The 23,024-nt window shown below is 43.6% G+C and overlaps 1 protein-coding gene across 10 annotated transcripts in view; it reads left to right on the forward strand.

Moving 5' to 3' along the window:
* CCM2 (CCM2 scaffold protein) overlaps positions 1-23,024 on the forward strand; it is a 73,644-nt gene that overhangs the window by 39,660 nt on the left and 10,960 nt on the right. For 6 of the 10 annotated variants that reach the window (XM_030932147.1, XM_030932145.1, XM_030932142.1 and 3 more), the window contains 2 exons: positions 21,374-21,457; positions 21,920-22,103. In XM_030932147.1, the coding sequence (XP_030788007.1) occupies positions 21,374-21,457; positions 21,920-22,103 (268 nt within the window). Of the gene's footprint in view, positions 1-716; positions 840-21,373; positions 21,458-21,919; positions 22,104-23,024 lie in introns of all 10 variants that reach the window. The other 4 variants (XM_030932140.1, XM_030932139.1, XM_030932143.1 and 1 more) reach the window with 2 other exon arrangements.

A 23,024-nucleotide genomic window follows, 5' to 3' on the forward strand; every position in this document is an offset into this window, starting at 1 on the left:
AGCTCTGGGATAAGTAAGTATAGACTATATGTTTGGGTAGAATAATATATTGAGAAGTTGTTGAAGAAATAGAATAGTACATAGAAAACAAAGCAAATGGAGGTGTGGAGGAATTGATAATAAATCATTAAACATGAAAAAGGTTGGAAGTTTTCTGGGAAGATGAAGTAGACATTCTTTTCCCTATTCTTCTAGTTAAGTGCACTTAAAATCTAAAATTCTTGGACACTAGATACAGTAACATAAGAACACTCTGAAAGGTAGAGAGAAGGCAGACCACCCAGGACCCAGAAAACGACCCAGTAGTTATTTCTTCAGGTTGTCTTTTTTCCTTATGTAGCCCAGACTATGAGCTGAAGAAGCTGGCAACCAGGAAACACCAGCAGGGTACAGACAGAACCCCCTGCAAAAGTCAGCTCCTTCTGACCAAAAGACCAGGAAAGGGGCAGCCTAGCACAAGACAGAAAATATTTAGACAACCGCTCAGTGCCAACCAAACGTGACAGAAAGAACTGTGGTCCTACCTCTGCGCCTGCTAGCAAAGGCTAAGTGAGAGCCACTTATTCCTCCAGAAAAAGTTGAATAGGGAGGGACCATGGACTTTTATCCCTCTTGGGCAGTAACAAACCCTTAAGGAATCTTGTGTGGTTCTGGAGTGTTAGTGGAGACCACATTGGGTGGGGCAGTAATGAGGCCCTCCTTTTCCTCCCAACCAGTGGGAAGAATCAGTGGAAGCCACATGGGGAACCAGAACTCTTATCATACCCAGCAGTAACGAGGAAGGAGCCCTCCATGCAGGAGGTCAAGTAGGGAATCCGACCTTTGACCCCTACTTGGTGGTAAAAAGGTGGTGTTGCCGAGAGCCGTGGCCCATTCCTGTAATCCCAGCACTTTGGGAGGCCGAAGCGGACGGATCACGAGGTCAGGAGTTCAAGACCAGCCTGACCAACGTGTTGAAACCCCATCTCTCCTAAAAATACAAAAATTAGCTGGTTGTGGTGGCACATGCCTATAATCTGAGGAGGCTGAGGCAGGACTATTGCTTGACTCCGGAAGGTGGAGGTTGCAGTGAGCCGAGATCTCACCACTGCACTCCAGCCTGGGTAACAGAACGAGACTTCATCTCAAAAAAAAAAAAAAAAAAAGGTGCCGTTCCCTTCCCTTCTGAGGGTCTAGGTTAAATTTTCTAACATTTGTATTGTTGAAGTCCTGAAAAGAGAGGAGAAAGAGGGAAGGGCTGAAAAGCTTTTCAAAGATCTTACAGGTTGAAATGTTTGACAAAAGACAAACTTAAAAGATTCAGAAAGCTGAGCAAATGCCAAACAAGATGAAGAAATCCACTACTGAAGTCCATCATAGTAGAATTTCTGAAAAGTAAAGATAACAGCAAAAAATCTTGAAAGTGGCAAGAAAGAAACACTTTACTCATAGGGGAAAATGGAAAGACAGCAGATTTCTTGTTACACATAGTGAGGACCAGTGGCACAACATTCTTCAAGTTCTGAGAGACCCTGAGAATCAAAAGGATAATGAGAGAACACAAGCAACTCCACACACAAATAGTGGGCCAAAAAATAGACCAATTCCTTGAAAAGCACAAACTCCTCCCACAGGCATCCAATATGAAATAGATCATTTGAATACCCCTATAATTATTAAAGAAATTCAGTATCTAATTTGAAAACTCCCATTTAAAAAATCTTCAGACCCAAATGGTTTCACTGGAGAATTCTATCAAACATTTAAAGAATTAATGTCAATTCTACATACTCTTCCAGAAAAACAGAAAGGGAGGGAACTCTTCTCTTCTCCCCTCTCACCTCTCCCCCTCCCCTCTTCTCTTTTCTCCTCTTCTTCTTCTTTTTTTTTTTTTTTGGGATAGGGTCTGTCTCTGTTGCCCAGTTTAGAGTGCAGTGGCATCATCTTGGCTCACTGCAGCCTCGACCTTCCAAGCTCAAGCAGCCCTCCCACCTCAGCCTCCTGAGTAGCTGCCTGCCACCATGCCCAGCCAATTTTTTATTTTGTAGAGATGAAGTCTCACTGTGTTGACCAGGCTGTCTTGAACTCCTAGACTCAAGCAGTCCTCCCACCTCAGCCTCCCAAAGTCCTGGGAATATAGGCCTGAACCACTGCACTTGGCTGGGAATATTTTCTGACTCGTTTTGTAAGGGCAGTATTGCCCTGATATCAAAACCAAACAAAAAACAGTGCAAAATTAAAAGAAATAACAGACACCAATACAAACATAGAATTCCTCAGGAAAATATTAGGTAACATATTCAGCAATATAGAAAAAGAATTATACCTACTGTGGCTGTGAGAATAAACAACAAAAAAGAATTGTATACCATGAACAAGTGGAGTTTATTCTAAGGATGCAAGGCTGGTTTAATACTTGAAAATGTAATCCATCGGCAGGAGAATCACTTGAACCCAAGGAGGCAGAGGTTGCAGTGAGCTGGGATTGCACCAGTGCACTCTAGCCTGGATGATGGGGCAAGACTCCATCCCCCCCAAAAAAAAATTGTGGAGAAATTTTAATTAACAGTTCTTCAAATATTTTTTTTTTTTTTTTTTGAGACGGAGTCTCACTCTGTCGCTGGGGCTGGAGTGCAGTGGCCGGATCTCAGCTCACTGCAAGCTCCGCCCCCCGGGTTCCCGCCATTCTCCTGCCTCAGCCTCCCGAGTAGCTGGGACTACAGGCGCCCGCCACCTCGCCCGGCTAGTTTTTTGTATTTTTTAGTAGAGACGGGGTTTCACAGTGTTAGCCAGGATGGTCTCGATCTCCTGACCTTGTGATCCGCCCGTCTCGGCCTCCCAAAGTGCTGGGATTACAGGCTTGAGCCACCGCGCCCGGCCTCTTCAAATATTTAACTTTATTTTTTTCTTTCCTTCTAGGGCTCCCATTAATACATATTGATATTTATTTTATTTATTTTATTTTTCATGCCCTTCTCTCATTTTTCCTGTTCTTTACTCTTCCCAATGCCTTCTGGGAATGTTTCAAACCACTCTCCATCTTATGAATTCATTCATCAACTGTATTCATTCAACCCTGAATTAAACTGTTTGTTTCTACTATATCTGATTGGTCCTTTTTTATAACTCCTGGTCCCTATTTGTTTCCAGTGCCCTCCTACATGCCCTTGAGAATATTTATTAGGATTATTGTAAATTCTTGTTTAATTAGTTGTTTAGTTTGTGATCTTGCGTTTCCAGTGCTTTAGGTCTGTATTCCACAGATCTCTCTTTATTTTTTCCATTCCCTCCAGAGTATCAGCTATAGTTTTTTTGTTTTGTTTTGTTTTGTTTTGGGACGGAGTCTCGCTCTGTCGCCGGAGTGCAGTGGCACAGGCTCCACTGACTGCAAGCTCCACCTCCCATGTTCACACCATTCTCCTGCTTCAGCCTCCTGACTGGCTGGGACTGCAGAGGCCCACCACACCCAGCTAATTTTTTTATATTTTTAGTAGAGACGGGGTTTCACCGTGTTGGTCAGGGTGGTCTCGATCTCTTGACCTTGTGATCCTCCTGCCTCGGCTTCCCAAGGTACTGGGATTACAGGCATAAGCTACCATGCCTGGGCCAGCTATAGTTTTTATATTACATTCTGAGTTCCATCGATAGCCCACTTGCTTTTGAGGCATCTCCAGGATGAGATTCAAAGGAGGGAAAACCCAATTGTGTGAGTTCCCCATCTTGACTCTTGACTTCCCTACAGCATAAAATATACTTGTGGTCCTCAAGATTTAGCCCAATTTGACTGGGCTGTCTTTTTATGTTCAGTAGAATTAGACTACATCACAGAACCTCCATACATTTTCTACTGGTTTATGGAGAGAATTATCATTTTCTAGAGGGTAGGGAAGAGACATTAGTGGCCTCATATGGCAAATTACTATGGAAAATGTAATTATTTCCAAATTTTCTTAGAACCATAATACTTTGTGATTGTTATAGTGATTCTTATTTTCCTTCCTTCCTTAGATCTCTTAAGTATACCCTATATAATTTGATTTTTAATTCAAAAGTTATTAAAATTTTGTTTTGAAGATTTCATAACTAAACTGTAACCGATCCCTAAGATAACTAGAAAAACCTCTTGGTTTTACAAAACTAGTTTGGATAGTGCTGTTCTAAAAGTATAATTCGAAATTGGTAAAATTATTTGTGGCCTGTCTATATGTTCTTGCTGTATCAATATTTGTATCTTGTCAGATACCTTTACATATGTCTAGCCTTTTCTATCTGACATTAACTTATTCAACAAATGTTTGTTGAACACTTGCTGTAGTATTGTTCTAGCTGCTAGGTGCAACTAGAAGTGATAGCTGATAGAGCAATTTCTTTAGAGTGGTTTGTGCAGGTTCAGTTGAAAAATCAGTACCTGGTTTCCATTCAGGCCGTCCTATTGTGCGTGGGAACTTGAGTCACCTTGAAACTTGTATTGATTTCCATAAATGAGAAGTTAGATGAATTGCTTAATAATACCATATATTTGCAGAAATAAAAGAAAAATCACAGCTTAAAAAAAAAAAAAGAAAATGTAATCCATCATATTAACAAGCTAAAGAAGAAAAATCACGTGATTATATCAGTCAATGGCAGAAAGTTTATTTGACAAAATTTAGCACCCATTCTTGATTAAAAACTCAGACAAACAGGGCCGGGCACAGTGGCTCACGCCTGTAATCCCAGCACTTTGGCAGGCCGAGGCGGGTGGATCACAAGGTCAGGAGATCGAGACCATCCTGGCTAACACGGTGAAACCCCGTCTCTACTAAAAATACAAAAAATTAGCGGGGCTTGGTGGTGGGCGCCTATAGTCCCAGCTACTTGGGAAGCTGAGGCAGGAGAATGGTGTGAACCCAGGAGGCGGAGCTTTCAGTGAGCCGAGATCGCGCCACTGCACTCCAGCCTGGGCGACAGAGCGAGACTCTACCTCAAAAACAAACAAACAAAAAAAAACTCAGACAAACAAGATACGTGTACGAACAATGAATATGTGGATATCAAAATTAAATCAATACCATTTACAATCACTTAAAAAATGAAACACGGATATAAATCTTACAAAACATGAATAAGATTTGTACGCTGAAAACTATACAACACTGATTAAAGAAATCAAAGGTCTGAATAAATCGAGAGACATACTGTATTCACGGATTGAAGTTTCAACCTAGTTAGTATGTTAGTTATCCCTAAGTTGATATAAATGGGTCAACTCCTTGAAAAGCACAAACTACTACTACAAGCCATCCAATATGAAATAATTTGAATAGCTTGTAACTATTAAAAGTGAATTTTACAATTCCTACCAAAATTTCAGCAAGAACTTTTTGTAGATATAAACAAAACTATTCTTAAAGTGCAGTGGCACGATCTTAAATTTCAGGCTATTCTTTAAGTGGAGAGGCAAAATAAGTAGAATAGCTAAAAATAATTTTGAAAAAGAAGAAAATGAGAGGAGTCAGCCTGCCTGATTTCAAGATAGATCATACTGCTATCACAATCAAGACAGTGCGGTACCTGCAGAGGGACTGACACAGAGATCAGGGGAGCAAAGTCATGAAAAACAGATCCACACATATATGCCCAGCTGATTCTTGACAGAGGTTCACAAACAATTCAGTGGAGAAAGGATAGTCTTTTAACAAATGGTGCTGGAGCAGTTGGACATTTGTAGGCAAAAATTGAATCTTGCCCTAAATTTCACAACTTAAATACAAAAATTAACTGAAAATGGATCATAGACTTAAATATAAAATACAACTTCTAGGAAAAAGCATAGAAAATCTTCAGGATGCAGGGCTACACAAAGAGTTTTGAGACTTGATACCTAAAGCATAATTCATAAAAGAAAAAACATAAAGTGGACTTCATCAAAATTTAAAACTTTTGCTCTATAAAAGACAAAAGATACGCTACAGACTGAGAGGACATATTTTTAAACCACATATCTGACAAAGGGTTGGTATCTACAGTATATAAAGAACTCTCAAAACTTCAACAGTAATACAAAGAATCCAATTAAGACATAAGCAAAAGACAGGAGGAGATACTTCACTGAAGAGGATATACAGATGGCAGTAAGCATATGAAAATATGCTCAAATCATTAGCCATCAGGAAAATGCACATTAAAACCATAATGAGCTGCCAGTACACACCTAACAGAATGTCTTAAATTTAAAAAAAGTAGAAAACAAGATGCTGGAGATGATGTGGAGGAACTGGACCCCTCATTCATTGCTGGTAGGGATGTAAAATGGTACCGCCACTCTAGAAAACAGTCTGGCAGTTTCTTTAAATCTCCACATGCAACTACCAATAACTTGGCAATTGCACTCATAGGCATTTATCCCAGGGAAATGAAAATTTATCTTCACATGAAAACCTGCATATTAATATTCAAAACAGTTGTATTCATAGTAGCCCAAAACTAGAAACAACTCCATGTCCTTTGGTGGATAAATGGTTAAACAAAATGAGGTCCATCCATGCCATGAAAGACTATTCAGTAATACGAAGGGCTGGGCATGGTGGGACCTGCCTTTAGTCCCACCTACTGGGGAGACTGAGGCTGGATAATTGCTTGAGCCCAGGAAGTGGAGGCTGCAGTGAGCCGTGATCACGCCACTGTGCTCCAGTCTGGATGACAGTGAGACCCTGTCTTAAAGCAACCACAAAGGAACAAACTACACAGCAACCTGGATGGGCCTCTAGAGAATTATGCTCAGTGAAAAAAGCCATTCTGAAAGCTTTCACACCGTATGTTCCTGTCTGTGACATCCTTGAAATGACACAGTTTCTGAGGTGGAGAACAGATTAGGGTTTGCTAGGGTTGGAGAGAAGTAGGTGAGCCTATAAAGGGCAACAGGAGGGGTCCTCACAGTGATGGGTGCTCTGGCTGTGTTTACGTCAGTGTCCTGGTGTGATGTGCTATAGTTCTGCAAGATGTCACTGCTGGGGGCAGTAGGGTAAAGGGAGCGATGGATCTCCCTGTATCATTCTTATAATAAGAGGCGAATTTACAGTTACCTTAAAATAAAAGTTTAATTATAAAGAAATTGTAATTTGACTACTACTTGGCATGTCAGTGAGAGAAAGTAGATAATAAAATGATGTAAGAACTAAGTATTGATTAAGAAAAATTATCTAAGTTTTAAGAAAAGAGAGGGAAAGTGGGAATGGTGATATAATTGGAAGTCAATAAATAATGTCTTAAATTGATAAGCAATCGCAACATAAGCCTATTATTTAGAAAAATGGCTCTAGATGCTAGAAGAATCAGAAGACTCCTGTGTGGCCGCCTCTTGGAAGTGGTTTGTGGATGGGTTGTCCCTGTTGGTAAAGGAGATTGTTGTTTTTTTGTTTTACAATTTTTTTGAACTTTATTTGCCTTTTTAAACTGTATACATTTCATAAAATAAAAACAATGACAACAATAAAATCCACCAGTGATAGAAGACATTTAATCCCACCTACTCCAATGTGGTGGTTATGGGAAGTATTTTGTATTTAGAATGAACATTAATGAACAAGTTGAAAGGAATTTAAAGTAGCTTCTGTTTTGGAATGCTTACTGTGTGCAGCAATACTGTTTAACATTTTAAATACATTTTTCTCATTTAATCTTCACAAAACCTTCATAAAGTAGGAACATTACTTTGGGAGACCGAGGCGGGCAGATCACCAGGTCAAGAGATCAAGACTATCCTGACCAACATGGTGAAACCCCGTCTCTACTAAAAATACGAAGATTAGCTGGATGTGGTGGTGTGCACCTGTAGTCCCAGGTACTCGGGAGGCTGAGGCAGGAGAATCGCTTGAACCCAGGAGGCGAAGGTTGCAGTGAGCTGAGATTGTGCCACTGTACTCCAGCCTGGTGACAGAGTGAGACTCTGTCTAAAAAAAAAAAAAAAAAGAGGCCGGGCGCCGTGGCTCACGCCTGTAATCCCAGCACTTTCCGAGGCCGAGATGGGTGGATCACGAGGTCAGGAGATTGAGACCATCCTGGCTAACACCGCGAAACCCTGTCTCTACTAAAAAAATGGAAAAAATTAGCCGGGCGTGGTGGCAGGCACCTGTAGTCCCAGCTACTCGGGAGGCTGAGGCAGGAGAATGGCGTGAACCTGGGAGGCAGAGCTTGCAGTGAGCCGAGATCACGCCACCACACTCCAGCCTGGGCGACTGAGCAAGACTCCGTCTCAAAAAAAAAAAAAAAAAAAAAAAGGCATTCTTTCTGTAGTTTCCATCACAAGCTGACATTTGCCCCAGTAGGGTTTGGTGCAGTGCAAGGCTCATGTGGGCTCACCTAGTGACTATGAATGGACTCATAGCAGGCTTGCTGTATGGTTTTAATAATGGGACAGTGTAATTAATCACATTTGTGATACCAAACCCAAGAAGCTCTTCTCAGATTTGTTATTACTATTATTTTTTGAGACAGGGTCTCACTCTGTCACCCAGGCTGGAATGCAGTGGCACAGTCATGACTCACTGCAGCCTCAACTTCTCTAGGCTCAGGTGATCCTCTCACCTCAGCTTCCTGAGTAGCTGGGACCACATGTTGCTCCATCACACCTGGCTAATTTTTGTATTTTTTTTTGTAGTGATGGGGTCTTGCCATGTTGCCCAGGCTGGTCTCGAACTCCTGTGCTCAAGCGATCCTCCTGCCTTGGCTTCTCAAAGTAATAGATTACAAGTGTGAGCCACCATGCCCAGCGTATTATTTATTTTTATCTAACTGAATATGTAATTTATGTACATGGTTCAAAATTCAAATGATAACAAAGAGATTCTTTGTGAAAAGAAATCATGTGCGTCCTCCGTGGGAGGAATTGCTGAACCAGATTCTCGTGTCTTTATAGTCTGTCCATATATGAGCATACACATGCATTTGTTTCCCAAATGATTACATGGTGTACACTGTTTGCACCTTGCTTTTTACACTGAACAGTATATCTTGATTTATCACAGAGTGTTCACATTAGCACACATAAAACTGCCTTGTCCATTTTAATAGTTGTATGATATGCCCTTAGATAGCTGTGTCATATTCTATTTAACCAGTGATTTATTAATACATTTTTAATTTATTTTCAACTGTTATACATGTTTTACTCTACCTATAGGATAAATTACAAAAGTGGAGTTTCTAGATCTAAGGCTAGGTTACTTTTTAATTTGACATACGTTTCCAAATTGCTCTTCATAAAGGATTGAAGTCAGTGCATACGTGAGGACTCTGTGAGTGTGCAGGCGGCCCTCTACCTCTGCAGGTTCTTCACCCGAGGAGTCAAGCAACTGTGGGTTGAAAATATTCAAAAAAAACAATTAAAAAAACCACTACAACAATTAAAAAAATACGAATTTTTAAAAATACAGTGTAGCAACTATTTACATAACATTTACATTGTATTAGGTAATAAGTAATCTAGAGATAATTTGAAGTACAGTCTTGGCCATATAACAACATATTGGTCAACGACAGACTACATGTATGGCAATGGTCCCATGAGATTATAAGGGAGCTAAAAAAATTTCCATTGCCTAGTGACGTAGCTGTCTTAACATTGTAGCACAACGCATTACCTTTTCTGTGTTTGAATGTATTTAGAGTCACAAATACTCACCATTGTGTTACAGTTACCTGCAGTATTCATACAGTAACATGCTGTAGAGGTTGTAGCCTGGGAGCAATAGGAGCAATACCTTATAGCCTAGGTGTGTAGGAGGCTATATGTACCATCTGGGTTTGTGTAATTACACTCTGTGATGTTCACTCAATGATGAAATTGCCGAATGACAGATTTCTCAGAATGTATCCCTGTTGTTGAGTGATGCATGACTGTTATACAGGAGGAGTGTAGGTTATGTGCGAAAAATACTGCCATATTGTTTGAGGAACTTGAACATCTGCAGATTTTGGTATCCCAAGAGGCTCCTGGAACCAATCCCCAGCAGACACTGAGGAACAGCTGTACCTGTTTCTCCACCCTCTGAGGAACACAGTGTTTATTCAAACTTTTTGATCTTTGCCAGTCTGATATTCTTAAAATGTTTTCTTATTATAGTTTGTACTTATAAGTGAGGTTGAGTGTCTTTCAAATGGTCAAAAGTCAGGTCTCTTTCAGACTACATTTCTAGATCCATTGCCCATTTTTTCTAGTGGGTTGTTGCTTCTTTTCTTATATCTTTGCAGTAGCTCTCAGTATGTCAGGTAAGTTAGTCCTCTGCTGTAAAGTTAGTTTTAAATGTTTTCCCCTAGTTTGTCATTTGTCTTTGTTCATCATTGTCTTCGATTGGTTCTCGTGCAGCAGAGCCTGAAACTGGGGATCATGTTCCACTGATCTGTTAAGGGCATACTCAAGAGAAAGAGTGAAGGGGATAGGGTAGGGCAGAGGGGAAAGATGCCTGAAAATCATAGACTCGGGTTAATTTCAATGCTGATTCATGCTCTAAAGCCTAGAATGCCACAGCTCGGTGAAGACAGAAGTAGCTTAGGGTGTTACCCATCCACACTCAGAGCAGTGGGGGGCCCTGGGTGGGACGCCACTGCCTGTACTACACTCCACCCTGCACTCCCTCATCCATGTATTTCTCAAGTTAAGTTCACTCCATCCAGACTCAGCTTCTCCAGAGGCATTTGGTCATAATTTCTGGAAACCTCTCCAGATGAACTACAGCCCTGACTACTTCAGTGGGACCCAAGGCCTCATTCAACCCACTGGGGACATGACACCATGTAGCAACTATTGGTTTAGATGTAACTGCATCCTAAAGGAGAGGGGGCATCCTTTCAGGGTGTCATCTCCCAATCTCCCAGCTGGCCACAGCTTTATCAGGATGACCGCTCCAGTGTTTAGGGTTTTTTGTTTTGAGATGGAGTCTTGCTCAGTCGCCCAGGCTGGAGTGCAGTGGCACGATCTTGGCTCACTGGAAGCTCCGCCTCCCGGGTTTACGCCATTCTCCTGCCTCAGCCTCCCGAGTAGCTGGGACCACAGGCGCATGCCACCATGCCCGGCGAATTTTTTATATTTTTAGTAGATATGAGGTTTCACTGTGTTAGCCAGGATGGTCTTGATCTCCTGACCTCGTGATCCGCCCATCTCGGCCCCCCAAAGTGCTGGGATTACAGGCGTGAGCCACTGCACCCGGCCACGCCTGGCTAATTTTTTGTATTTTTAGTAGAGACAGGGTTTCACTGTGTTAGCCAGGATGGTCTTGATCTCCTGACCTCATGATCCACCCCCCTTGGCCTCCGAAAGTGCTGGGATTACAGGCGTGAGCCACCACGTCTGGCCACACACGGCTAATTTTTTGTATTTTTAGTAGAGACGGGATTTCACCTTGTTAGCCAGGATGGTCTCAATCTCCTGACCTCATGATCCACACGCCTCGGCCTCCCACAGTGCTGGGATTACATGCGTGAGGGTGTTTTATGGGACGTTGAATTCCATGGTCATGTGCCTGCTGCTGTACCTCCTTTAGCACTGAGTCCCTTGATCCAAGGTGATGGTACATGCTGTCCCACATCGGCAACCACACGCCCCACAAGCCCTTGGAGAGTAGTTTGGCAGCTGTTGCAGGCAGGAGAGGCAAACCCTTATGTGGAGCACGTGCTAATTTTTGCCAGAACAATTGTTTCTTATTGCAGGGTCAAAGGAGTTCTGAAGTATTCAGCTGGCCGGCAGACAGGACAACTGGTTGGTCTCTTTGAGGGGATGATGCCTTATCAGGGCTGCAGAATTGGTATCCTGCCGGCAGGTCTGCCACGGTGAAGGGTTGTAGTGTATTTGCTTGTATCTAAGTATGTGAACCACGCTTGGGATTTTCTTTCTGTCAGCTGTGTATTGGGAACCCTTTCTGAGGCTGTGGGTGCAATTTACAGGAGAGGCTTCAGAACACCTCTGCTGGAAAGTGTTTGGGTTTGGGCCACCTGTTCCTGCAGCTGGCACTCTTAGCACAGTCTTGCAGTACGAACGTGAACATGTACTGTTGTCCATCCTACAGGAACATCAGCAGTTCCTGATAGTTTTGAGGAAGAAGTGTTTACCACATCAATAGCTACAAACCATGTACCCAAGATTATTTATTCACTTGAGTAAAGATTCCATTTAGCTCAGTTTGTGGCAGTCTACAGTCATCTACCACAGTTTACCCACCATAATTTCTATAGGAGCCAGACTGGGCATGAGATGGGGACCCCTACCCTGTTTCATTTACGTTTTCAAGAGCAGCATTAATTTGCTTTTCCCACTGGGAAATGATACTGTTTTTGATTTACTATGGCCAGGGGTCAGGGGTCAGGATAAATTTCAGGGGCTTCCAAATGGCCTTTTCTTTTTTTTTTTTTTTTTTTTTTTGAGACGGAGTCTTGCTCTGTCGCCCAGGCTGGGGTGCAGTGGCCGGATCTCGGCTCACTGCAAGCTCCGCCTCCCGGGTTTACGCCATTCTCCTGCCTCAGCCTCCCGAGTAGCTGGGACTACAGGCGCCGCCACCTCGCCCGGCTAGTTTTTTGTATTTTTAGTAGAGACGGGGTTTCACCGTGTTAGCCAGGATGGTCTCGATCTTCTGACCTCGTGATCCGCCCGTCTCGGCCTCCCAAAGTGCTGGGATTACAGGCTTGAGCCACCGCGCCCGGCCCAAATGGCCTTTTCTACTTCAGTAGCTCTTATTCTTTAGATCAGAGGACCAATAGGAGGATTCTACAAAGTGCTAAGTATGTCCGTTCCTCTTGTATTACGTCTCTTATATTCAGGGAAGTGGGCAGATGGCCACCAGTTGAGTCTTTATCCAGTGGATGCACTTTGAGGTGTACCTGGCTGGGCTTCATGTATTATCTGACTCCCATATGTTCCTACTCTGTGGAGGACCTTGTTGACAGTTTGGGTCCCTAAGTATCAGCATCGTCTCAGACCCTCTATTTCAAAAACCTCTGAAGACTTTCAGTTCCCATGGTACTTTTACCCAGGTGAATGAAGTCGCTTTGGGGAGCGCTGGGGAAATCACTGTGTCGTTGGGGAAATCACTGTGTCGTGTACTTGCCTTGGTGTTGCAGATTGACTCCCACGCAGACTTGGTCTTTCCTTCAGTCAGTGTGTCTGAGTTTGAGAGCTGCTCCAGATCTAGAAACAGTCAGGAATTGACACTTTGCATTGCAGAAGCTCACCTTAGCCTTCTGCTTATTCCGTTTTGATTTTTCTTGTTTATATATATTAAGCAGCACCCTTGTTGGCTTCGTATCTGTCCTGCCCATGGAAACTCCAGCATTCTGTGAGCTGTCTCCATAGATCCCTGCATGGAGCCCAGGCTCCCCTGGCTGCTATTTTGACCTTGCTGCCTGTTACTGGCTGACACCTACACCTGCTCTATGCGAGTCAGTGCTGCTCCCTGGCTTCTGCTAGGGAGAGTCTTGTTATCCCCTTGCTCCTGGGGAACCCAGTTCTGTACAAGCACACCTGATGGTTAGCTTCCCCTTTGGAGGCCGGCCAGCACAGAGCTTCTCAGTGATGCCCGTGGTCCTTCTGCACACTCATTAGTGCCATGGTTGATGGAATGCCATCATGTTCTCCCGAGGGACATGGGCCACTGGTGGGCTTTCCTGTCATTTTGTAGGTCAATTGTAGTATGTCCACTCTCCCGAGCCTTTCGATACCTGGATCCACTTTGCCACAGCAGTCTCACAATCTCTGCTTTAATATGAGTCATCACTTATGCTGAACTTGAAGAGCCTGCCAGCAGTATCTGAGAACGGCCTCTGGACCCCCCACTCAGGGTGTTAAATGCTGTGTTATAGTATGTGCCCTAGTACAGAAGATCTCCCTTTCAGCTTAATATTCTGTCCCCCTGGATCCAACACGTTGAGGTCCTCTCCCAGGTATATTCTCCAGCTCTGTGAGAACTCGTTAGGCACATCCTGTAGCGAGTCCCAGCCATGAGAAGTGGACAGGGCAGATTCTGGGGAGAGCAAGCATTATCTCATGAGAGTCCCATTTCATTTGAGGCCTATGTGTTATATTCAAGCAAGGAGTGTTGGGGGGGCTTCTGTCGTACAACAAAAGGGGATAGGTCACTTCTGTAGGCATAGTTTTAAGAAGAATTTGAGGACTAAGTTTCTCAAAGGCATTTACCCAGCTATCCCCATCCCAAATCTCAGAATCCTGTTCCTTCCCTGTCAGGGCCCAGACCCTGCCATGGGAACCTTATCAATCAAGGCCAATAAAGAGAAGTTATTGGGAGACTGATTTGGTATCAATATTAAAAAAAAAAAAACAAAAACAAACAAACAAAAAACACTTCCATTGTATCTTGTCAGAAGTTATTTTTAGAAGAACTTTCTGTTTAGAGCCGATTCCCCTACCCCAACCCCTAGACAAGGTGCTTGAGGAGGGGGTGAGCCTGCCAGCATGGAGCTGTGTGGCTGGCAGTCAGGCAATGGTGTGTGAGAGGCTGCCTGGCCATACTGTCTTCTTTCACTAATCTCAGAACTAATGGAGCTGATGGCTGGCTGGTCAGATGTCCCCTTGCTCTCTCACTGCTTCACCATGGTCCTCTCTCTCGTAGCTGTGCTCTTGGCTTGCTGGGACAGTGGGTGTAGGCTGGGCATGGCATTGCCATAGGGGCACTGGGTGTTGGCCAGGGGACACCCAGGAGACAGGGTTTCCCAGGGCAGATGGGGAGCCCGTTGTGAGAACTGTCCAGGAGGCATACATACTGTGTCCTATTCAGATATTAGAACAAGGATTACAGCTGTACTTTTTCTTTACTGATAAAAGTTGTTTTACTAATATAAATATTTCACAGTGAAAGAAATCTCAAATGAGTAAAGATTCATCCCTATAGGAAGAAATCGTGAATCCTCTTTAGAGGTCTGTGAGCCTGAGTTTTTGAAGCATTATGGCCAGATTTTGGATAACACCAAAGAAAAGCAAGATAGTGATGATGATGTCGTGTCACCCCAGCCACAGGGAGGCCAGGGAGAATTCCTGTGCAATTCTGTAAACTTAATTCCAGGGTACTTTTGTTTCAGCAAAGCACTTGACATATGACCCCATCGTAGTCAATATTTTTTATTACCCTTTTGAGAACAGAGAATAATATTTGTGGATGATGCAAAACTAGGAGGGATAGCAAATGAAATTATTGAATAAAACTAATAAGATGAAATTTTTTATTGTGGTAAAAGATACATAAGATTTATTATCAGCCAGGCCTGGTGGCTCACGCCTGTAATCCCAGCACTTTGGGAGGCTAAGGCGGGTGGATCACGAGGTCAGGAGTTCAAGACCAGCCTGGCCAAGATGGTGAAACCCCATCTCTACTAAAAATACAAAAAAATTAGCCGGGTGTGGTGACGGGTGCCTATAATCCCAGCTATTTGGGAGGCTGAGGCAGATAACTACTTGAACCCGGGAGGCGGAGGTTGCAGTGAGCTGAGATCGCACCACTGTACTCTAGCTTGGGCGACAAAGCGAGACTCCATCTCAAAAAAAAAAAAAAAAGATTTACTATCTTAATCATTTTCAAGTGTCGAGTTCAATGGCGTAAAATCAATTCACACTGTTGTGCAACCATCAGCACTGTCCATCTCCAGAGCTTCCCATCAGCTCTTACCGAAACCATGTTCCCATTAGACAATGCCTCTCCATCTTCCTCCGACAGCCCCTGGCAACCACTGCTTTACTTTTTGTCTCTATGATTTGACTACTCTAGGTATCTTATGTGAGTGGAATCATACAATATTTGTCCTTTTGTTACTGGCTTATTTCACTTAGCACAGTGTCCTTTTGTGACTGGCTTATTTCACTTACCACATGTTGTAGCATGTGTCAGCATTTCCGTTGCTTTTAAGGCTGAACAACATTTCGTTGTATGTATAGACCACATTCTGTTTATTCACTTATCTGTCAATGAACATTTGAGTTGTTTCTTGCTTTAGTTGATTGTGAATCATGCTGCTATGAACATGGGTGTACAAATGTCTTTTCAAGCCACTGCTTTTATTTTGTATATATACCCAGAAGTGGAGTTACTGAATCATATGCTTATTTTGTGTTTAATTTTTTGAGGAACCACCATATTGCTTTTCACAGGAGTATCATTTTACATTCCCACCAGTAATGCACAGGGTTTCAATATCTCCGTATCTTTGCCAACAATTGTCATTTTCCCTTTTTTAAAAAGCAGTCTAGGCCGGGTGTGGTGGCTCATGCCTGTAATCCTAGCACTTCGGGAGGCCGAGGCAGGAGGATCAGTTGAGCTCAGGAGTTCAAGACCAGCCTAGGCAACAAAGTGAGATCCCACCCCCGTCACTATTTAAAAAAATGTAGCCATCCTAGTGGGTGTGAAGTGGTATTTCATTATGGTTTTGATTTGCATTTCCCTAATAACTATTGATGTTGAAAATTAGGCTTGGCTTATTGGCCATCTGTGTATCTTTAGAGAAGTGTCAAGTCATTTGCCCAGTTTTTAATTGTGTGAGCTACCATGACCAGCCTAATTTTCTTATTTTTAGTAGAGACTGGGTTTCACCATGTTGGCCATGCTAGTCTTGAACTCCTGACCTCAGGTGATCCTCCTGTCTTGGCCTCCCAAAATCCTGGGATTGTAGACATGAGCCACCGCCCCCGCTACAATGATTGATATTTGAACAGTGAATGAGCCTTGCACACCTGGGATAAATCCCGCTTGATCATGGTATATAATTATTAATACATTATTGGATTCAATTTGCTAATATTTTATTTAAAACTTTTGGCCAGGCATGGTGGCTCATACCTGTAATCCCAGCACTTCAGGAGGCCAAGGCAGGAGGATCATTTGAACCTAGGAGTTTAAGACTAGCCTAGGCAATGTGGTGAAACCCTGTCTCTTAAAAAAAAAAAAAAAGAAAAAAAAAAGAAAAAACCCCAAAAAATACAGGCTAGGTGTGGTGGCTCATGCCTGTATTCCCAGCACTTTTGAAGGCCGAGGTGGGCGGATCAGTTGAGCTCAGGAGTTCGAGACCAGACTGGGCAACATGGCAAAACCCTGTCTGCCTCTACAAAAAATTCAAAAATTAGCTGGGCCTGGTGGCATGTGCCTGTAGTCTCACCTACTGGTGGGAGGATCACTTCAGCCCGGGAGGTTGAGGCTGCAGTGAGCTGTGATCGTGCCACTGCACTCCAGCCTGGGTGACAGAGCAAGACCCTGTCTCAAAAATGTATGTGTGTGTATATATATATTTATTTTAGTGGTTGCCTTAAGGTTTACAATATACATTCACAACTAATCAAAATCCACTTTCAAATAATGCTGTGCTGCTTCACAGGTAGTGCAAATACCTTGTAACCAAGTATTCCCAATTCACTCGTCCCGCTGCTTATAACATTGCTGTCATTTATTTCATTTATCCTTAGGCTACAGTCACCCAATACACAAATTTTATTTTGAACAAACTGTTAATGTGTTAGAGCAATTAAAATAAGAAAAAAAATACTAATTTTACCTACCTTTATTTCTTCTCTGATGCTTTTCCCCTTTACATAAATCAGAGTTTCTGACTATATCATTTTCATTCTCTCTGAAGAAGTTCTTTTAACTTTTCTTGAAATGTTAAATCCCTGAGTTATTGTTTTTCTGAGAAAAATCATTTCTCTTTCACTTCTGAAGGGTAATTTCACTGGATACAGAATCAATTATCTTCTTGCTTGGATGGTTCCTGAAGAGAAGTCCAGTGTCATTCTTTTTCTTGCTATTTTATAGGTAGGGTGTTTTTTTCCTGTGGAAAAAATCTCCAGATTTCTGCAGAAGAGATAGTCTTCCTTTCTGATTCTCTTTTTGTCTTTGATTTCTGCAATTTGATGTGATTTGCCTCAGTGTAGATTCCCTGCTTTTTACCGTTTCGTGTTCTCTGATCTCATTGGATCTGTGGGTGGGTGTCTGACATTAGTTTGGGGACCTTCTCAGCTCTCATTACTCCAAATAGTTATTGTGTTCTTTTCTTTCTCTTGATATCCTCATTGCACATATGTTATACCTTTTGTAACTGTCCCACAGTTCTTGCATATTCTGTTTTCTTTCTTTCATTCTTTTTTCCCTTTGATTTTCACGTTTGGAGGTTTCTGTTGACTTATTCTTAAGCTCAGAGAGTCTCTCCTTGGCTGTGTCCAGCCTCTTGAGCTTGCCGAAGGCAGTCCCCATTGCTGTTACAGGACTTTTGTTTTCTGGCATTTCCTACTGATTGTTGCTTAGGGTTTCCATCTCTGCTTATGCTGCCTGTCTGTTCTTACATGATGTCTACTTTTTCCATTAGAGCCATTACCATATTAATCGTAGTTGTTTTAAATTCCCAATCTGGTAGTTCCAAAATCTCCACCATGTCTGAGTCTGTTTCTGATATGAGGAACTTAGGCATCGGGTTAATAGGCCTTAGTGTGAGGTATGTTTGTCTGGCTGGGAGTTGGGCTGTGCTTACTGTTTGCTGCCCTTGTAGATGCTGGGGGATAAAATCTCCTGTGTGTCCTTGTTTTTGTGTTCCATTGTTTTTGGGTTTTCTTCAAGGTTCCTTCTTAAATAGAGTCTGAAGCTTGCAGTTCTTGTAGGTGTGCATCCCTGTTACTACACAGGGGTCCTGTTGATGAGGCTTTCAGGGGAGAGGAAGTGTTCTGTAGTCCTGGAATTAGGTCTCAGTGTTTTAGTGAGCCTGTGTCCCTGGGCCGTGGCCTTCACATGTACTTCTTAGTTTTGTTTTTTTCCTCCTCCTTAGGAGAGACATAAACGATAGAGGAGGCAGGAATTGGGTGTTTCCTTACCCCTAGGTGGTTAGGCTCTGGTAAAATAGTTTTCCTTGAGGAAAGGCCTTTGTTAAGGATAACAGAATGCTCTGGTCATTCCTTTTTCTTTTCTTTCTTCTTCTTCTTTTTTTTTTTTTGAGATGACCTCTGAGCCCTTTATATGTTGATTGGGAAACTGGAGTGCTGTGGCACCATCATGACTCACTGCAGCTTCGACCTCCTGGGCTCAAATGATCCTCCCACCTCAGCCTCCTGAGTAGCTGGCACCACAGGCACACCGCCATGCCCAACTATTTTGTTGTTGTTGTAGAGATAGGGTCTCACCATGTTTCCCAGGCTGGTCTCAAACTCCTGACCTCAAGCAAACCTCCCGCCTTGGCCATCCAAAGTCCTGGGATTATGGGCATGAGCCACCACACCTGGCCTGGTTATACTTTTAAATGATGTATTTTCCCTCCTCCTGCCAGAGTATGAGGAGATGTTTCTCCAGTCTCACCCTGACAGCCTGGTGGGGCTCCTAGTGGTAAAACTCAGACTGGTATGGGGACCTCCCCAGTGACTGTTCCCCTGGAGTTTTTGTCTCATACTGGTCCGTGTTCAGTCTCTGCCATTTATCAGTTCCCCTTTCCTCTCCGCTGGTGCTGGCTCTAGGGTTTCTGCTGCACAATGAGCTGTGATTCTTAGCATTGCATATCTGTCTCTCCATCTTTGGAGTTATTGTTTTTTCGTGTGACCTCAATTATCTGATGGATCTAAGAACAGTCATTGATTGTAAGTTTGCCAGCTTTCTTGTGAGGATGGGAGTGATGACTTCTGAGCCCTTTACAAGCCAGACAAGAAATTGGAATTTCATTCTTTTTTAATAGAGAACTTAACTGTGTGAGGTAATGAACAACTGAAAAATGTTGAGTGCAAGAAGCCTGTTCTTGGGAAGAATCAGCAACCCATTTTAAAAAACAGAAACATTAAAAATGTTATGGTGGTTGGTAAGATACAGGCAGGAGCACAGCAGGTACAGTGCTGCTGCCCACAGCCTTCTGCACCTGAGGCCCTGTGTCATGGAGGTTTGCTAAGCCAAGTGCCTCACAGCCATGTGTGACCAAAAAAACCTGTTTACTAAATGTTTTAGTCTGTTTTGTGCTGCTATAACAAATACCACAGACTGGGAAATTTATAATGAATAGAAATTTCTAGGCTGGGCATGGTGCCTCACACCTGTAATCCCAGCACTTTGGGAGGCTGCGGTGAGCAGATTGCTTAAGTCCAAGAGTTCAAGACCAACCTGGGCTACATGACAAAACCCTGTCTCTACAAAAATTAGGCCAGGTGTGGTGGCACACCTCTGTAGTCCCAGCTACTCAGGAGGCTAAGGTAGAACAATTGCTTTGAGCCTGGGAGGCAGAGGTTGCAGTAAGCCAAGATCACGCCTCCTCACCCCAGCCTGTGTTACAGAGTGAGACCCTGTCTCAAAAAAAAAAGAAAAAAAAATCGTTTAGTTCTGGGGGCTAGAGGATTTAACGTTGAAGGGCACAGCTGGTGAGGGGCTGCATCTGCATCTTATGTTATCCCAGGGCGAAAGGCGGAAGGGCAGGAGAGGGAAGGGGGTCAAATTCATTTTTTGACCTTTTATCAGGAACCTGCTCCTGAGATAACAAACCCCCTCCCAGGATAACAGCATTAATCTGCTCACAAGGGCAGAGCTCTTGTTGCCTAATCAGCTTTTTTTTTTTTTTTTTTTTTTTTTTTTTTTTTTTTTTTGAGACAGAGTTTTGCTCTTGTTGCCCAGGCTGGAGTGTAATGGCGCGATGTCGGCTCACTGCAACCTCCGCCCCCCGGGTTCAAGCAATTCTCCTGCCTCAGCCTCCCGAGTAGCTAGGATTATAGGCATGATCCACCACGTCCAGCTGATTTTGTATTTTTAGTAGAAACAGGGTTTCCCCATGTTGGTCAGGCTGGTCTCGAACTCCCGACCTCAGGTGATCCACCCGCCTTGGCCTCCCAAAGTACTGGGATTACAGGCCTAAGCCACTGCACCCAGCCTAATCACCTCTTAAAGGCCCCATCCTTAACACTGTTGCATTTGGGGACTAAGTTTCCAGCACATGCTTTTTGGGGGACACTTTGAAACCATACCACTTCATTTTTCCTATTTATGCTCATTTCTCAGCTGCGTTGACTTTTGCAATTGAGTTAAGTTTATTTTTTAGTGAAGTTGTGCATGGTGCCATTGTTTTCAGTTTCCTCAGCAGTGACTAGAAAACACTGGCCATCCCTGTTTTAGAATACGGATTCTACCAAAACTAGTAGTTTTGGTACTAGTAGTTTGGGATGTCCACTGCAGGACTTTTGATGATGACCTTCACTGTAGAATAGTAGGAGATGGAGCAGCACTGTCCTCAGCCAGTAGAGATTTCTGTAAGAACCCAGGACTCTCTTCCTAGAGTTGGCCCTCCACATGAGCCAGATTGGAGACCCATGGGCCTGGTGGCCTGAGTATGAAGCACTTGGTTTGTGCTCTCGGCGGTAGTGATGGTGGTGTTGGCTCAGCTCCCATTTCTCATGGCATTTTTTTTCTTCACTTTCTTTCAGTATTTAGGTCAGTTAACGTCCATACCAGGATACCTGAATCCCTCCAGTAGGACTGAAATCCTGCATTTCATAGACAATGCAAAGGTAACCCTATCCTCTTAACCCTGTGCACTAGCCCTCAGCCCCCACCAGCCCTTGGTCCCTGTACACTTGGCCTCGTGGCTGTGAGGAATGAGCCAGTCTCATCACATTATGGGTACACTTGGCTCTTGGCCATAAAGACTATTCCTTAGTATGGACATTAACTTGATTCTCGAGACTTGCTCAATGTGATTTTTGGGCTATTTCCAGAACTTACATTTTCAAGATATTTCAAACCACGTGCCGTAAGTCCGAATCTGAAGGCAGTTCCAGAAGAATCTCCCAAATGGTTTGAACACATTGGTGTCCCTGGAACAAGCACTATTCTGAGGGGAATAACACTGACCTTATTCACTCAGCATTTGTCATATGTGTGACATCGGCCAGCACAATATTCTCAGGAGAAGAGCCCCATGCCGGTTGACAGCTGAGTCTGCATTTCTGACGCCCTGTGGTTCTTTCCAGAGAGCCCACCAGCTTCCGGGACACTTGACTCAGGAGCACGATGCTGTGCTCAGCCTGTCTGCATACAACGTCAAGCTGGCCTGGAGGGACGGGGAGGATATCATCCTCAGGGTGCCCATCCATGACATCGCCGCCGTCTCCTATGTTCGGGATGACGCCGCGCACCTGGTGGTCCTGAAGACAGGTACAGGAGGTCAGGGGTCAGGAGGGTCCTTGTCCTAAGGAGTACATGTGTGAATTTCATGAAGTTCTGGAGACAGTTTTTGCAGCTTTGTGTTGGGTGCTGCTGTTTGTCATGACCAAGAGTTGGCTTTCCTGTCTCTGAGATCAGCCAGAAGAGGGCTTGAGATCAGTTACCAGACACTGGGAGTCACTGGCACACTAAGAGCCTTTGGGAACTCAACAATACTGGGATACAATATTTAGGACTGATATCCTGTTCCTCTGCCCGGCGGGGCTCCTGTTGACTCCCACTGGGTACACTGGAGTTGCCTCTCTGCCTAGGTGTGGTGGAGCCTAGAGAGAATGCAGTGGGTAGGGACCTCACTTCAGCTTGACTGACATTTTGAGCTCTGCACAGTGTCCTTAAAGCAAGGACAGCAAAGATGAGACCCAGACCTCCCAGGAGTTCTTGGTCATAGAGGTTACTCTCTGTGTGTCCTTGCTGCCTGCTGCTTTCACAATGGGATAGAATTGGGCAGAATTGGGCAGAATGTTATTTTTGGCTGTGGTGAGTACAGTGATGCCTCACTGGACCCTATCCCAAGCTGCCCATTAATTTCCAGTGGCTTCCAGCCCAGGCATTCATGCCACTGAGGATGAGGGGAGAGACCATGGTTCACCCTCCCTGTATTTTGCCCCTCCCAGTCCTGAGTTTTAAAGCTGGCGTTGTGGTAGGGACAGTATCCTGGGTTCCTTGGATCTCTGCTGGTGACTGGGTTGATCCCAAAGCCTTTCATTTCCAGAGGTCCAGTGGCAGGGTGTGAAGGGGTCACAGTGGGTCTGCCTAGACCACACACTGTGTTTGAGGTAGCAGAGAGGGGAAGTTGTTGTTCCATTTAAGGTCAGTAGTTCATTGAGAATCTGGTGAGTGTGTTCATTATTG

Source organism: Rhinopithecus roxellana, chromosome 6 (genome assembly GCF_007565055.1).
Source record: "Rhinopithecus roxellana isolate Shanxi Qingling chromosome 6, ASM756505v1, whole genome shotgun sequence".
Classification (NCBI taxonomy): Eukaryota; Metazoa; Chordata; class Mammalia; order Primates; family Cercopithecidae; genus Rhinopithecus; species Rhinopithecus roxellana.